This window comes from Botrytis byssoidea (assembly GCF_014898295.1).
Source record: "Botrytis byssoidea strain MUCL 94 chromosome Unknown BBYS_005, whole genome shotgun sequence".
NCBI classification, from domain to species: domain Eukaryota; kingdom Fungi; phylum Ascomycota; class Leotiomycetes; order Helotiales; family Sclerotiniaceae; genus Botrytis; species Botrytis byssoidea.
The window spans coordinates 754,081-771,560 of NW_024065846.1; the positions used below are offsets into that span (position 1 = coordinate 754,081).

A 17,480-nucleotide genomic window follows, 5' to 3' on the forward strand; every position below is an offset into this window, starting at 1 on the left:
GTTACTATCTATTGTTTCAATGTCCTCATATTAAAGACTTCATTTTCATAATCGATTGCCATCCCTCTTTGTAGTCTTCCTTACAATATGGTTTTCAACGTTTTCAACGCAGGCGAAATCCACTTCGCAATTCATAAGAAAGCCTCGTTGGAGGAGTCCAATGACATGTTTATCCTCAACAGCTAGATATTCCATTTTCATTTGATACAGAATACCAAATACTCACACAGTTGACAGATCGCATCCAATACTGGTATTCAACATTTCAGGACTCAGCTTACATACGAGAGATAAGTTTTATCCTTCACCCATTAGTTTCCCAGATCGTGAATATGTAGGTTGCTGGCCTTGTAAAAGGAGCTGGTTGTTTTGGTTGAGTGCACATAAAATTCACTTTGGGCCGAATATATTTGCTTATTTCATCTCCAGTCCTGAAGCCTCCATGAATAATTCTTGAATACGATAGATTATCCAATCCCAGCTTCGAGAGCATACGCCATACTAGGAAATATGGAGAATAACGGTTCCGAAATAGACCCCGCCGTTTCCCCCGCTCCCGACTCCCGACTACTAGTCCTCCAGGGACCAGAAGGTATGATGAGTAGGCTCCATAAGGCATCATCTAATGGCGAGGCTAACTTATAAAAATATCAAGATTATTAAGAAGCTATCCTCACAACTTTCCAAATATCCATTGGGTAACATGATAAAAGGCTGCAGGGTATTTCCATAAAAGTGTTCCTATATGATGTCTATCTATATCGTCTTCCAGCCTGTATATGACGTGACCATTAATCCAAACATCAACGCCTGCCCTGGTTGATAGGGTTGAAAAAGCCATTCTGCTTACTTGAGCCCTTCGTTCCAGACCAGACCACTTACTGGTATTACTCTGTAGATTTCAAAAGACTGTTTAGTCATACAACTCATCCAACTTATATTGATCACCAAATATTCCCCGTGATACCTGATTCTAGAAACGTTGAAAGAATTCTGCTCACATAATTCGGATTTCAAGTCGGAACGAACTCCGCACTCTCACATGTCGCGTTCCGCACTCGGAGCTAAGATCTCCTTCAGGGGTCACAACCAATCAGAGGTCATGAAAAATAGCTGATCAATTATTATATCTCGGACACCGGGAACCTTTTTCTCTTTTCTAAATTATATGTATTCGAGATTTCAGCCTCTTCGGTGGCGTTCAGCCTTATCATATAATATAAACAATCGATGCAGGTGTAGTACGAGTACAAGATAAAAGACTTGGAAAAATGGTCTACGTATCTCTCTCTCCAGATGAAAACTGTACTAGTTTTCTCCCAACAAGTCGTCGTGGATAAATTCAATTGACCCCTCCAAAAATGGTATACTCCGTAAAGTCAAATATCAGCCAATTTGTCAACCCGAACACTCCAGAAGAGTCATGTCAAATGTTCTTCTAATAATCTTTTGAATACGTGGACTGTGATTAGTCAATGTGAAATTATGATTGATAAGATTGGAGAATTAAGTGGGTCGAGGTTTGCTTCGTTATCATTTCTATTTGGGAAATATTTGCACTTATTATTCTCATATTCTCACACTCTCACTGGCTATTTCCTTGAGAGAAGTGGAGCTAGAGATAGAAAATGGAATGGACAGAGGGGCATCCGATGGAAATACTAACTCGATATGGAAACTCGATGCAGAAGGCTTCAGGAAATGTTGGTGGATCGTACTGGGTGGATTTGAACTTTGAAGACGAGGAGGTCTGTGAGGAGTGAAGTGAGGAGTGTAGTGAAGTATAGTAAAGTAAAGTAAAGTAAAGTGGAGGTTACCGGTCACCTAGGTTTCAGTTCCGTACTACTAAAGGTTGAAATCTTACCACCTTCATCTTTTCAATCTTGGGAATATCATCAATAATAGTGATACCAGTAGTGTGTGAGAAAGATTCATTCACTTCTGTCTTTATCTTACTTCTCTTGTCTTCTGTAAGTTTTTCATTCTCTCTACTCTCTATTCTTTACTCTACCTCGTTATTTGCCCTCGAAATCTTTCAATTCGTTTGCTTTTCTTATTTGATATAAAAAAGATATAGTGTAAAAAGAGAATACTTACTTACTTTTGACTCTTTTCTTCAGTAGAATATCAACCAACACATACATCATAATATAACCTATTTTTCAAAATGGCATCCGCTACTCGAACCTTTGCTCGCGCAGGCGCTGCATTCAAATCCACACCTTTCAGATCCGCCACTCGTACTGCATTGAGTGCTCCTCGTCAGGCATTCCGTCAACAATCTCGTCGTGGATATGCATCTGAGGGACCTGCCAAATCTTCCTTCCCTCTCTCCATCGGTGTTGCTGCTTTGGCCGTTGCTGGAGGTGCTGGATATTACTTCATCTCCCAAGGTAATGGATCACTCTTGAGTGGTTCTGCCAAGGAAACCGCCGGTCTCTTCACACCTACATTCGACGATTACCAAAAGGTGTACAACGAAATTGCAGAGAGATTGGAAGAGAAGGATGATTATGATGATGGTTCTTACGGACCCGTCTTGGTCAGATTGGCGTGGCATTGCAGCGGAACCTTCGACAAGGAAACCGGTACTGGTGGTAGCAATGGTGCCACTATGAGATTTGCTCCAGAGGGTGATCACGGTGCCAATGCTGGTTTGGTTGCTGCTAGAGATTTCTTGGCTCCTATTAAGGGTAAGTCGACTATTTCACTTTTTTGTAAATGAAGACATGTTACTCCTCCGGTGCGGGTGAGTGGGCCGGGGAAATAGAGACCAGCTTGGAAAAGTTAGAGAAGGCTTTCTATACTGGTTTTTGTAGATCCGGGCGCTGGGAGCTATGGAATTTCGGGGCTTGTCCTTATCAACCGTGGAGCAAGTGACTTCTTACTAACATCTTCACAGAGAAGCACCCATGGATCTCCTACTCTGATCTGTGGATCTTGGCTGGTATTTGCGCCATTCAAGAAATGCAAGGTCCAGTCATTCCTTTCCGACCAGGTAGACAAGATAAGGACGCTGCTGCTTGCACACCTGATGGACGTCTCCCGGATGCGTCCCAAGGTAACAAGCACTTGAGAGCTATCTTCGGTCGTATGGGATTCAATGATCAAGAAATTGTTGCTTTGAGTGGTGCTCACGCTCTTGGACGTTGCCACACTGATCGTAGTGGATTTGAGGGTCCTTGGACTTTCTCTCCAACAGTTGTCACCAACGACTACTACAAGCTCTTGTTGAATGAGAAGTGGAACTGGAAAAAGTGGAATGGTCCTAAGCAGGTATGATTAACCCCGTCCCTTTCCATTTTTGGACGCCAAAGTAGAGTAAACTAACATATAATCTCTAAATAGTACGAAGACAAGACCACCAAGTCCCTCATGATGCTTCCTACCGACATGGCTCTCGTCTCCGATAAATCTTTCCGCTCATACGTTGAGAAGTACGCAAATGATGAATCTCTCTTCATGAAGGACTTCGCAAATGTCATCACCAAGCTCTTTGAACTCGGTGTTCCTTTTGCAGAGACTACCGAACAAGCCCCTATGAAGTTCAAGCCTACTGCCTAGATAATTCATCTCATCGCCGAATCAACTTTAATATAGAGATATGAAGAACCGGAGATAGCAATGGGTTAGATGGATCGATAGACTTTGTTTGCTTATTCCTTTTTAGAAGCGGGAGTTTGGTGAAATAAGATATCTAGATGAATGAATTGATATTCTGTCATTTGAAAGAAACGTCATCATCTTAGGCAGGCGTGGATAAGATGAAACGATATCCTATGTGCTTTGGAAGAATGGTAATGCAATGCTGCGTCTGACCAGCTTTGACTGCGTCGGGTGGCTTGATTGTTACATCCTCTCGGCGTGAGGAGATAGGAAAAGATGTTCAATAGGAGATTAGATTTGTTACATAGAGTAGAGAGTAGAGAAAAAGAACATTCCGCCCACTATTTGAGTCCATTAGGTTTTTGTAGCTTTGAAATAACTGCACATCTAATGAATTTGATGTATAATGAAAAAGGAAATTTGAAGAGAGGGAGTGATAGGCAAGTAGATATATGATGATCGCTTGCTAGCAGCTAGCTCGAAGGAGTTGAGGAAGTAAGGGGTGATGTTTGAGAGGGATGATGAGACAGGGTTTCCCGCACTGAGGGGAAGGAGGAATGAGGGGGACGTAGCCGGGTCCGCTTCAGTTCGAAGCACGATGACTTGGATTGATGGATGTAGGATTAAATTCATTGGGGATGATTGTTTAGATTGTTATTCGGCACTCTATTGGATGGGGGCGAAGGATATGTTTTTGGGGGGGGAGAGGATTGTAGGAGTGTAGGAGAGGTGATTAAGGAGGTGAGAGATAGGAGATGGGAGATGAATTTATTAGGTGTGTGGATGGATACTTTTATTACCACCTATTTTTTTACCGGATCAAGATCGGGGATTATTATTTTAAGGTTAGAGAGGTCTTGAGTTCAGCAGAAGGTTTTTTCTAATGATGGTGGGAAATTTGAATTGAATTGAATTGAATTGAATGGTTGTAACTTGTACGGGTTCTGTGAATCTCTATGGGTCTGAGGGGAGCTTGCAAATGCGTTCAAGACCATATTTTTATATTCGTACATCTGCAGGGAAAATGGATTGGAAATGTCTTGGTATTGTATTGTATTGTGATTAGTGGGTATCGAGCATCAAGTATCACGTCCTTTAATGTACACCTGCGTCCAGCAAACTCCATTCCATCCGTCCATTAGTACAAATCTTTTGAAGATCTTCAGTAAACCATGTAACAATCCAGCTCCAAACTCAGAATTCACAAATATCAAGCTCAAAAGTGATACTCTGGATACTGTACTCCCACATCCCCCGCAAAAGAAGCAGTGACAACATACTTCGTCTTCCCACCCCATCCCTGTCTATAAACCAGCGCAGAAGCCCCGGTATCCATATCCACACCCCCTTTATCCGGATCCGGAAAGCGACAAGCCGGTTCCTCAGTATCCTTTTCTCCAGCAGGTTGATGCTCAAAGTCATCTGGATAAATAAGACAGGCTGCTCGACGGGGAAACTTATCAGTGTAGCGCTCATCGAAGATTCTTAAGATCATTTTTAATTCCGGCTCGGGCTTGACGGCGAAATACTGTTCTTCCCGTGTGTCAGCGGTGGTGAAGTGAGTTCCTATCTGTGCTTGGAACGCAGGGAGGTTAGTGGTTATGAGGCCGAAGTCAGGGAAGGAGGAGAGGAAGCGGAGGAGGGAGCGTATGTTGGGGAGTTGTCTCATCAAGTGTGTATCCATTGTATACTCGATGTTGAGGATAAGATCGCGAAGTTGGGGGAGAATGAGCTCTGGGTAGTTGTGTGGCTGGAGAGTGATGAATAGTTTGGGGTCGAGGGTGAGAGGAAATGGGGTGGGGGGTTGAGAGGGGTAGTAAAAATCGTAGGGAGAAGTTAGGGTTATGGCGATAGGAGCTTGAGTGCGGAGTGCTGAGTGGTCTTGGCTGGTGGGATTGGTGACCTCTCCAGCGAAATGCTTTGGTGGTTGAAGTGTGGTGGTCTCTGCGCTGCCTTTCTCGAGAGGTTGGTAGGGAGGGAGGAGAGGGGTCATTGGTGTAGCGGTAGTGACCGCAGTGTCTGGAAGAACGAAGCGACGTGGAGGCGAAGCTCTGTAGGTTGTGTGATTAGTAAATTGGATGGATTGAAAGTTAGAAGAGATACTTGCTCATATGAAGTATGATCATATTGATGATTCTGATGAATCATTGCAGCCAGTTCAGACGCTTTCTCAGAAGGCTCCGATCTGGGGAGTTGATTGAGATGCTCGATAGATCTCTCGGGCTCATCGAGGAGACTAAGCGATTCGCTAGTCGAGGAGCTGCTGAAGCTGCCGAAGCTACTAGAGTATGGAGAAAAGTAGGGAGAAGCACTGCGAATGAAGTAGGTGGGATTGAAAGACATTGTGAAGAGAGTTGCTGTTGATAGATTGAGAATTGGTTTTGGAGAGATCGAAGAATCGGTCAAGGCAAAGAACAAGATGAGATCTTTGGTGAAGTTATACTCTATTTAAGTAGTAGAGTAGTGGTGTCCGTTCTGCGTTGCTTGAATAAGCAGAAGTGACAACAGGAGAGAACAAAACTAGAATCGAAGTGAGGAATTGAATTACTTCTCAGAAGATCTGGGTTAAATGTCGCTATGAAACTCTGACTTTATTGTCAAACCTTACCGGTTAGCTGACTCATAGAGAACTTGTCGAATTTCTATTGTCCACACATAATTTTCTGTTGAGAAAACCAACAGTGAATTTGAGATCGGTAAAATCATGAACGGACTGACATAGAAAAAGATCACAAACATGATATTCGCTTTTGAGTACCAGAAACTCAATCACAACAATAAAAACTTTTGCTAACGAGGACAATAAGCCCACCATTTCTCAATGGAGAAGAAGTAATAGCGTATAGCTCGCTGAATTGTAGTTCTCAACTGTATGTAGGGTTTGCTTGGTGATAGGATCCTGCGATCGAACTCGGGCAAGCTTATACATACATGCTGGGCTATACTGAGGCCAGCCGCTAAGTTGCTTGAGTGTATTGTGAGCCTTTGCTTTTAAGAAGATTCATTTACCTTGATATTAATATTTGACAGAACAAGGCACTATTGGTGATTGAAAAAGTGGTAGGAGGGATACTATCATCGTGAGATGACTAACATTTCAGTCGAAGATCTCAATCGTCCACACTGCATTTCGACAACCAAAACATTCAAATGGTTCCTCTAATTCAACTCATCCCATCAAATAACACTCTGCACGCAGAGATTACTCTTTCAACCGAGTGGCGGATACTATCAATGGAGGAACTTAGATGACCAAGTAAGATCATCCAATAACCTTTTGTTATGACGATTTGATAACCTCGACAGAAAGCTTTCACGGTATTGGGAAGAATTTGAAAGCCAACCTTAGAGAACCTTCGCAGTGTTGTCCACACGAATATCTCGTTGAGTTGCACGAAAAGAATCATGGGACCAGTGAGAGAGACAGATTTTAGCAGGCAAAAGACATTAGCCCTGGGTTGCCTAACATGGTCGAGACCATGTATCTCCTAGCAAGCATACAAAAGCTAATGTACATTGGACAATAGTAGCTTTCGGTCTGATATCTTGGAAATATCTGAGCGCCCTTAATAAGATGGAAGGACAAATGGATATAGCTGTGCTGGTCATATGCTGTCAAAGTCCTCGGTCGACATATGTACACGGCGAAGAACTCAAGCTAGTAGCAACAGAATGGGATTGAAAAATAAGGAACTAGGAGAAATACATATAAGAGAAATATGTATGTCAGCTTGGAGAGATAGGCACTACCAAACGTTTGGTGTAAATTATTGCTGATTTCCAACAACAGACAACTGGTGAAAATCCTTCCAATGCTAAGATTATCAAAAACTCTGCATTTCGCATATGATTTCCGGCCTGATACATTCCATATTTCAGGGTGGGAGCACAACAGTCTCTGCTGGCGCCATGTCTCCGATCAACCATGGCTCGGGTGTACATTGAAAAATCGCCACATTAGAGCCTTACTAGCTCCTCCTCTCAATGCTATTCCACTGTGATTGAGCGAGTTATGGTAGCTAGACCATTTTGGGATAAAGAATATCGACGAGAAGTCAAGTCTCTCCCGTATTATTGAAATTTTGATCGTTCAATCCTATTTTGGGTATTTGGAACTCTCATATACTTTCACTGGAGTGACGAAGGTAGAATTGTGTCATCCAAACATGAGAAAATCATTTCAATAGAGACAAACTTCTCCTTTGGAAATTGAACGCCAGAAAGAGGAAAAAAGGTAAGATCTCTCGGAAAGGATCAATAAGGAGAAGTCAAAGTAAAATGCTGGGAAAGGTCGTTGGTGGCTGCTTGAGCTAATTTGCACCACCTTCCATTTAAGATATCAAGGTCAACATCAATCACCTCCTCATTCCGACAAAAAGACAGCCGGTAGAACAAACTCTTGCTCTTGAAGATAACCAAAATGAATACCAGACTCAGTCGCTCAACAAGAATGAAGCAAGCAAGCAAGCAAGCAAGCAATGATAGCCAGCAGTACTAGAGTGGCTCTTTAGATACCGAGGCATTCATTAGACGCGGGGTTGGACATATTCACCAGCATTTTGAAGCGGTTTTACGACAACTAGAGGGTTTTTCGTTGACCACGTTTAATTTTCTTATTCAGCCAGTCGTAAGTTTGTTGATTTTGTAAGTATTGTAATGAGAGAATTAAAGTCAAAGGTCGGAGCCCGTGCCCTACTCTAACCGATTTCCCCACTATATGCACATCCCTACTACATGCACAACTTTGGAAATATTAATATTATAGCTTCAAATATTAATGATATACTTTTAAAGACTTATATAAAGCTTACATTAGATTATTTGAAAGGGGTTCAAGCTCCTAAATATATTCAGACAGCTAATTTCTTCAAAATTGATTAATCCACATTCTTCTAACAATATAAAGGTAAAACTATCTTAAAAAAATAATTTCTTTTTAATACAAAATAAATGCTTTTTAATAATTAAAAGGAGATTTTAATTAATCAAATTAATAAGCTAATACAAAAATTTATTCTTTCTATAAACTATATAATTAGAAACCTTATAAAAGAGATTTTAAATAAAGAAATAAAAAAGAATTAAATTAGCAATTTTGTTAAAAGGTATTTAATACATTTTAAAAGTTAATATCTTCATTGTATTAATAATTTACATATAAAAACTAATAATATTATTATATTTGATTACTTTTATAATCTGGTTTAAGCTATTTTCTATTATTATTAATCTTTATTATCTAAAACACTTTTACTAATATCCCTCTTTTTTTAATTTAATTAATAAAAATGATTATAAAATATAATATATAACTAAGAGATATATACAATTGAAATAAAAAGGATTTTATAATTAATATAAAAAGAACTATAAAAAGGATAATAAATACTAGTGCTTATAATAGAGATAAAATAATAAAAGCTAGATAAAATAAATTAAAAGAGTTTATTACTCTACTGATAGCTATATATACTAATGGAATAGTTTTCCCTCCCGCTTTTATTTATAAAGAAAACTTAGAGAATCTATAAAATATATGAATTTAGAATATAGAAGAAAAGAATAAAGCCTATTTTGGAATTTCAAGCAATAAATAATTATTGAATACTTTTGATTTATATTAATTTATAAATATATTCGATTCTACTATATATCAAAAAGCAAATAAAAGATATTATTTATTTATTATTAATAATCACTTTAATTATATTAATATAGAATTTCTTTTAAAATACAATAAATTAAAAATTATTATCTTAATTCTCCTCCTTCATTTTACATATTGATTACAATCTCTTGATATTAGAACCTTTAGTATTCTTTCAATAAATTACAATATATTATTGAATAATTTGATATACAATAACAGGGGAATTATTGATATAACAAAGTATATATTTTGGAATATATTTAAAAAGGTTTGGAAGCTTATTTATATAAGATATAATATTTTATAATTCTTTAAAAAAACGAGTATATATTCTATAAATAGAAGTTTTATAATTGATTATATTACTCTAGAAACTCCTTTTATACTACCTATATTATTTAAAATTTATAAAAATACTCTTACTACACTATATATATCAAAAGCGATATATAAAATGAAATTAGAATTTCATTGCATTCCCACCCATAAGATCATTTTAAAGCTTTTTAAGATTACAACTATATTAGAAACTGAAGCTTTTATATAGGAATATAAATCTAAAGATTTAGAAGAGACTCTAAAGCTTAAAAAAAGGAAAAGAGCTTATTCAAAGTATTTAAATCTTATTAAAGAAAAGGGGAATAATACATTTTTATAGTTACCCTTTATTATTATTAAAACTAAAATATATTAAGAAAATAAAGTATTTAAAAAGAAACAAGAGAAGAAAGCTAAACTTCAAATAAAAGCTGAAAAGAAAACTAAGAAGGAATAAAAAAAGATTGAAATAAAAGAAAAAGTATTGTAAAAGAAGATTGATTATTAGATTATATATAATATAAAAAAGAAGATCAAAAAGATTCTAAAATTAACGAAATCTTTAATTAAAAGAAATAAAAAGTTCCCCAAAACTTCTTTTATTATAAATCTAATATCAATAAAGATTATAGAGTTCTCTAATATTATAAAGACTAATAATTCAAAAGAAAAAGAGAAAAAGGTTATATTATAATCTAATAAAGAACAAGCATTATAAATTCCATCGAAATTCAAAATCTAAAGATTTTATTATATTTTTAGATAATATTATATCTTGTTATTTATTAATTAAATTACTAGCTTTTTATCTTATAAATTGGAATTGTTATTAATTTTTAAAGTGATTCAAAATGGGTAATCAAGATTGTGCATATAGCAGGGACGTGTACGTAGTAGGGAAATCGGTTACCTGCCTCAGGAGAATTAAAGCCAAAGGTCGAAGGCGTGCCCTGCTCTGCCTCAAGACCATACAACACACCACCAACATTCACACAAACAAACAAACATTTTCCTCATTCGAGGTCTTTTAAATCTCAATCATATCTTGAAAGATTTCATCTCTTGAATTTCCTTGGGTAAAGGTTTGATTTTATCTCAGGTTTCTTGTCACTTACAACTGTTCAATACTGTTCATAAAGCATCCAGCCAATGACATCATCCCAAGCGACAATTATATATGATGTATGGGCTTTTCATTCTATCCTTGCAGATACCGGAATTTCACAAGCTGGAGTGATTTTGATTCACGAGGGCGGCAAGTCAGTGGAAAATGATTATCATCTTTGTGTCTATCATACATCTCGGGATCTTTCAAGATGGCACACTTCCTACGAGCAATCACTACAATGTTCACTAGGTGGAAATATGATCTATAAAGGTAAAGTCTTCGGAGACGACAGGTTACCATTTGACGCGATTTGTCGGAGCGTGGAGCCAGTAGCGAAGAAACTTGGTGTACCATTGAATAGCGCTGCTGACTGGATTGAAACATGGGAGGACTATATGAGTCGTGCAAATATCGCGCACATTCTTTTCGACAGACCTGAAAAGCTCCCTATTGAGCGTGTCGGTTATATCCCTTCCTCAAAATCACGGAATGAACATCCGTCATCGTATGCTTTCGAATCTGTTGATTGGAACAACATGGCTTACAAGCCGCAAAGAAGTGCTGTACCAGACCAGAAAGATTATCATAATTATCGGAGTTCTAACATGGAACCACATCATAAGTATTACGCGCGGCAGCGATATGTATCCAGAGATTCAGAATCTTCTGACGATGATCTGGACTACCTTGAGGAAGAGGAGGAATTTCATGAATCCCGATCAGGAAGACATTCTCGCTTACCTAGAGGGTACAGACAAGACTACGAGCCAAGTGAGAAGCCTGAAAACAAGAAGTTAAAGTATGCAGGCATGATTGCTGAAACGGTGACAGCTAATGCCATTGGAGACGTGTTTGGGTTGATATTCGAGTCTGTTATTGGAGCTATCTTGTAGGGAGTCGGTAGCAAACACTTTATAATTCTAGTTTTCGGTTTATAGCATTGTATACAGTATTAAACAATTTTCTTTTTTGCTCTGATCAATATTTACATGTATCCATGGCTCGAGATCACAGCAAGAGATTTCTTCTCCGTCTTCATGCCTAATATGTACATTGAAATACTCGAGCATTCTTAACCTTTCTAACAACACTCAAGGCTTCGCACAGGACTGAAAAATACCGCTCCACAACTTCCGAATCATCTACTGCGACGAATAAAATTAGCGACACTCGCTATCAATAAGTTTGATGTCTTCACAAGGAAGCACAAACCTTTGGATTTGGGATTTCATTTTCTCCTCGATCATCTCTGGCTCTCCGAGGGCGTAGAACTTGTCTTCGTCTTCTGAGTCTACATCCGCTGGCAAGATTCCTATTCACACGTCCACCCCTGTATTTTTGTCTTTCTCCCCTCTCGTGTGTCCTTACCTCGCACCCCAATCTTCTTCTTAACCTTCCCAACATCATAGAATCACACAAACCTGGGCGCTCTATCTCACTTCTTCTCCTTCTTCTTCTAGCATCTCTTTCTTGCTGCCTCTCCCTCCTCCTCGCCCTCTCTCCACCCAGCTCTCTATCTCTATTCTCCGTGAGGATGCTTTCCACCCAAATGCCCTCTCGAGCCAAATCCAAAAATAACATCTTCGACCACTCTGCTGGCTTTCTCAATAATTCTATTTCTTCAGCACTACAATGTCGTGAAGTTATCGAAGCACATATTTGGAGGTAGAGAGGTAGGGAAGAGGCAAGAATGTTACCTTGCCAACTAGATCTACCACCAATGGGGCTAGGTAGTGAAGACCCGGATGCGGATGCGGATGCAGATGAGACGGAGGACGAGGGATTGTGTGTCGTGTGGAATAGATATGGGATCGGAAATTGATTTGAGGAGGATAACGGGGATTCTGACGTGCATGTAGGCATGGGTATAGATGAGGTTGAGGACGGATATGGAACAATGAGAACGCCTTCTTGAATAACTCCCGTCTCGCCATAAGCAACCCAAATCTCAAAGACTTGCAATATCTTTTCGCTTCCCATGTTTCTTATTCCCATGTTTTCTATAACTGTTTAACTTTCCGATATAGGGTTCCGAATATGTCTCTTTTGCACAATGAAGTGATGAGGAATAGGGTGATGAGAATAGTAGTAAATTTGTTGATGCCTTTTGGGTATAAGTACAGGCTTCTCTCTGAACCATATATAATGATTCCCAAAGCATGCAAACGAGTATCCACGAATCTCGCATTTGCTCACACGTAAGCAGTCTAAATTCGCCTCCTTTTCCAAGCTCTCCCCACAGCTTATCATCCATAATCTCATCGATCAAGCATTATGAAAACCCGAAACATCAAGATCCAGAGGCAGCCAAGTTCCCATGCGCGCGCGTGCGACATCTCACCTCATCGCATCTCGATTCTTCCCACAGCATCCGTAACAACCGAGCCCCCGAAATCACTTCAAAGTGGAGATATAGGTCTGTGAACCTGTGGAGCACTAATGATAGAGCCCGATATACCCTGAAGTATCCATCATTTAGAGTATAGTGTACCGTCTTACAGTAAGCGGGGATGTCAAAACCCCTGAGAAGTCGGAGCCCAAGAGGCCGAGAATATTCCCAGTAAGCACAACATTTTTTTCCAGCCGATGAAGTAATAGGGGTGAATGTTTCATGTTTCAAGCTGGAAATTGATGTCTGTGATTCATGTTCGATACTTTTAAAAGACCAATAGATGGAAATGTGAGGACAAGAAAGGTACGTATGCTACTCGTAAGTGGTTACTAGAACATCTGTTGAGGTGTGTGCTTATCGATGCTCGACTGTCGTCACATGATGCTTTAGCTCAATCTGGCCAAAGTTTACTAAACTAGCAGGACACGTCTGCTAGGTACGCACCTAATATAATTCTCCATCCAACACTTCCAAGCCCCGCGTCAACAAAGGTTACGATCATCATCCTTCACAGCTCCAAGCAGGCCGCGATTACAATAAGCTACAATCATTCCTTCTCTTCTGGTTTATTCTGCAGCCTGTTCCTGTATCAAGACATTTGGCGTACAGGCTTTTTGATACTTCTCTGTCTTCCTTCATGGCTGATCCATGAGAGCGGAGTTTTTAGGAATCACAATGTTGGTATTCAATAGAAAGTTGTCTCTGTTTTTGGATCAAAGTTAGAGCCAGTGGTTTGATCTTTTCGCTCCAATGTCGCCGTCGCGAAATTGGCGGACATCTACTGATGTTCCTATGGTATCCAATCATTCGGACTGGTAAATTAGGCCAAGCTTCCAGTCCAAAAGCGATACGGTATTGAAAATGAGATGTAATATCTCAACCCAATTGAATCATCCGATTGACTCCAAAAATCAAAGCTTTTTGATTGCCAGACTGCAGTCCAGTCCATTGGAAACTCAAGATACTTAAATCCATATTCAATCACTCATTAAAGCCTACCCATCCATTTGGCATTATTGTCATCTTGCGCAGTCTTCCTAGCTCATTTCCAATTTACTGCAATAAACATGTTTTCGATTTTGGCCATATTCATACTTTCTTTGCGGAATGCCTTCGGTCTTATTCACCACTGTGTCGGGAAGCTGCATCCTTCCCTTCAAGGATAATTGTGAGACGCTTTTATGCTCCTTTGATCACTACAATTGCGTCAGGCACTATCAGGTACCAAGACTGCCAGATGCACCAGAGCTGTCATGGCTATCACTGCTTTAATTCTCTTGGAACTTACTAGTCAAACATCGAGTCCACTTTGGTATCGAGTCACTACTTAGAACATTCAGTAACAACCCTATGTAATTCCTAACATTAAATATCGCTCCCTCAACCCGAATATAGTAGTATTTATTTTACTCCAAAGCCAAAATTGCTCCGGTTTCTTCAATTCGTGATGGTTGAATCCTAGCAGCAGTCTCGGCTTGCTTCATGTCCATTATTTGGATTAGGGATCATTCGATTAGAAGGAAAGAGTTTCCTGGACCGGTGATAATGAAGTCGTCTTCGTTCTTGATTTGAGGTCCTATTGGCTCATAAATTCGTCTACAAGCGGTGACTGATAGCTAGGACACATGTTTCAGTGGTTCATTTCGGCTTCCCCTTCATTGTCGTACAAAATCTTTTCAACACGTTGCACAAATACCTAGAAATGAACAAGGAACACTGCGAAGTATATGCTAGTGAATTCTTGAATCATATGGGCTTGTTAGCTTAGCTGCCGAGTCATTCATACTACTCATATCATCTAATGCCTCAATTTCTCATGCAGTCATTGCAATTAGTGATTTACACGGTTGGTACCGAGACACGGCGACTTTCCGGCCTTACATCGGTGCCAGGATGTCATAGTAATACCAGATGACCATGCGAGCCCATCTTACTGGAATGCGGGGTGCAGGTTGGATAAATATATATTATATGCCATGTGGCTTCAGCGCCTTATCCGCTTCTTTGGTTTGTGGAGTAAAGGTTCTCATAGCCTCCAGTTGTACGAGTTTGAGAATATCAGAACAAACAAAACAGCCAATCATACCATTTAATATATATATATATATGCATCGAATGTTGGTGAGATATTGAGTCGACATGTGATTCATGCTGTTCATTTACCTAAGTATTTTACTCATAGTTTTACATTAAAATATATATGAAACCGACGAAAGCCCGTCTGCGCCATTACTTGTCGTCTTGTTTACTACGGCGTGGTCTTTGGTTCCACCTACTTTAAGATGCAACCTATGTTTTGGCACCACAAATGAGCTTCTAATATGTTCGTCTGACCACCTAGACCCTTAAGATTGGAACCTCATCACACAAATATGTCATTTCTTATTTCTTACCCACAATTTTGAATATGCCGAAAGGTGATTTTGATTCCGAATAATCTGATTCGACAGTGTGTACTGCCTAGAAATTAGGAAGAAAGTGCCGTGGTTCCTGATTCACTCCGACATGGAATGTTCGCTCCGATTAAATTTGTGCTCGTATGACATTATGATAATTTCAAGAAATCATTTTAGTTTTAAGATCAAGTGAAATCCGGGGAAATTTGTGGAGATTAAGGAATCTTCTTCTCACTTGCTGGCCTCTTTATTAAGACAGAAGACTTGAGCTTTCAACCATCGACCTTCGACCTTGAACTCCCCAACACACTGACGATCAACTGTCGAGTTCAGTCTTCAATATGCTTTTCTTTCAAGCAATCTTCGTTGTCACATCTGCTGCCACAGCAACTTGCATGACAATCAAATCTCAAGATGTCCAAACCAATATTGAGAAGAGACAGAGCTGGAAATCTATTGGCTGCTACACTGACAATGTTTCTGGTCGTGGTCTGACCACCCCCGTATCAGTATCTGGAGCCATGACAAATGAAGGTTGTCAAGCCTCTTGTTCGGCAGCTGGTTTCTCATACGCTGGTACTGAGTATGGAGGAGAATGCTGTGAGTTCCTTACCTACCCTACCCTTCCTCAACCCTCCTTCGCACTTCCATTTGCTGATACATCTATGAACAGGGTGTGGCAACTCAATCATTAATGGAAATGGACCTGCCGCAGATGGTTGCAATATGGCCTGCAAGGGTAATAATGCAGAGATGTGCGGTGGACCAAATCGTTTGACTGCATTCCAGAGTGGTGGCGGGTCGAGCACAACTCCACCTAACACCTCTAATCCGAGCAAATCCGGAAAACGCGGTATCACATACGATTCCAACAATGTCCATGGCGATTCGACATATGGAAATATGCTCAAAGGATATAGTAAGATTACCTGGGGCTATGATTGGGGATTCAAGAGTAATGGTTTGGATTCAAGTATTGAATTGTAAGTCTTTTCTCTCTCGCTGTTTTTCCCTTCCTGTCTGCTTATTTACTCCTTTCTTATGAGTTGAATACTTATATATAACTGACACAATTCCCAGCGTCCCAATGCTTTGGGGCCTCCCCAAGATCATGGATCAAAACTGGGTTTCTGCCGTACAAACCGCAAAAAGCATACTTGGTTTCAACGAACCAGATCTGACTTACGAACAATCTTCCAACATGCTTCCTGAAGCCGCAGCCGCTGGATACAAATCCTACATTGAACAATTCAAAGGGCAGGTGCGCATTGGTGGGCCAGGCGTTTTGTGGAATAACTGGAATAGTGTAAGACTCTCCCACCCAATCCATTCCTCTCAATCCATTTAAACTCTCTCAACATTCAATCCTCCCACCCCCCTCACAATATCCAACTAACCCCTCCCTCCCCAGTGGTCCTCAGGCGGCTCCTACAGCTCGCGCACCTGGACGCAATATTTCCTCGGAAACTGCACCTCCTGCCACATCGACTTCGCCGCCATCCACTACTACCAAGACTGCGAGCCGAGCTCCGGACAATCGGGCACCGACTGGTTCATGGCCAACGTCACCAACGCGCACGAAACCCTCAAGCTGCCCATCTGGATCACGGAATTCCAATGCTACGGCTCGGATGCGCAGCAAGCGGCCTTTTTGAGAACCGTTCTGCCGTGGTTGGATGCCCAGGATTATGTAGAGAGATACTCGTATTTTGGCGTTTTTCCGGGCTTTTTGCTCAATGCGGCGGGGACCGCGTTGAGTTTGGCGGGGCAGGCGTATGTTAGTTAGAGATGGGGGTTGGGTTGGGTTGGATTTGTTTAGATGGATTGTGGAGGGTGGGGATGGGTTATGGGTGGTACTCTGTTTTTTGGGATGGCTTTCTTTTTCTTATTTTTTTCTGTGAGGGTGCAGGCACCGTGGGATAGAGATGGTTTATTTCTTGATGGAGGGATTGACAAATGAAGAATTTAAGACTTATATTTGAAAATGTTTGAGACTAACAGTGAATGCTT

The 17,480-nt window shown here is 40.1% G+C and overlaps 5 protein-coding genes across 5 annotated transcripts; 3 read left to right on the forward strand and 2 right to left on the reverse strand.

Moving 5' to 3' along the window:
* Nucleotides 1-2,167: 2,167 nt before the first annotated feature.
* EAE97_003041 (uncharacterized protein) lies at nt 2,168-3,564 on the forward strand (the record flags this gene model as incomplete). Its single annotated transcript, XM_038873553.1, has 3 exons — nt 2,168-2,693; nt 2,903-3,276; nt 3,349-3,564. 3 exons carry the CDS (start codon nt 2,168-2,170, stop codon nt 3,562-3,564), a joined length of 1,116 nt encoding a protein of 371 aa, XP_038735416.1.
* Nucleotides 3,565-4,822: 1,258 nt separating this feature from the next.
* On the reverse strand, nt 4,823-5,949 carry EAE97_003042 (uncharacterized protein; the record flags this gene model as incomplete). Its single annotated transcript, XM_038873554.1, has 2 exons — nt 4,823-5,657; nt 5,771-5,949. The coding sequence occupies 2 exons, from the start codon at nt 5,947-5,949 to the stop codon at nt 4,823-4,825; spliced, it is 1,014 nt and encodes a 337-aa protein (XP_038735417.1).
* A 4,990-nt stretch (nt 5,950-10,939) lies between these two features.
* Nucleotides 10,940-11,575, forward strand: EAE97_003043 (uncharacterized protein; the record flags this gene model as incomplete). The annotated part of the gene is made up of 1 exon (XM_038873555.1): nt 10,940-11,575. One exon carries the CDS (start codon nt 10,940-10,942, stop codon nt 11,573-11,575), a length of 636 nt encoding a protein of 211 aa, XP_038735418.1.
* A 245-nt stretch (nt 11,576-11,820) lies between these two features.
* Nucleotides 11,821-12,662, reverse strand: EAE97_003044 (uncharacterized protein; the record flags this gene model as incomplete). Its single annotated transcript, XM_038873556.1, has 3 exons — nt 11,821-11,824; nt 11,895-11,994; nt 12,104-12,662. 3 exons carry the CDS (start codon nt 12,660-12,662, stop codon nt 11,821-11,823), a joined length of 663 nt encoding a protein of 220 aa, XP_038735419.1.
* A 3,149-nt stretch (nt 12,663-15,811) lies between these two features.
* Nucleotides 15,812-17,256, forward strand: EAE97_003045 (uncharacterized protein; the record flags this gene model as incomplete). The annotated part of the gene is made up of 4 exons (XM_038873557.1): nt 15,812-16,070; nt 16,144-16,453; nt 16,551-16,776; nt 16,882-17,256. The coding sequence occupies 4 exons, from the start codon at nt 15,812-15,814 to the stop codon at nt 17,254-17,256; spliced, it is 1,170 nt and encodes a 389-aa protein (XP_038735420.1).
* Between the last annotated feature and the right edge of the window lie 224 nt (nt 17,257-17,480).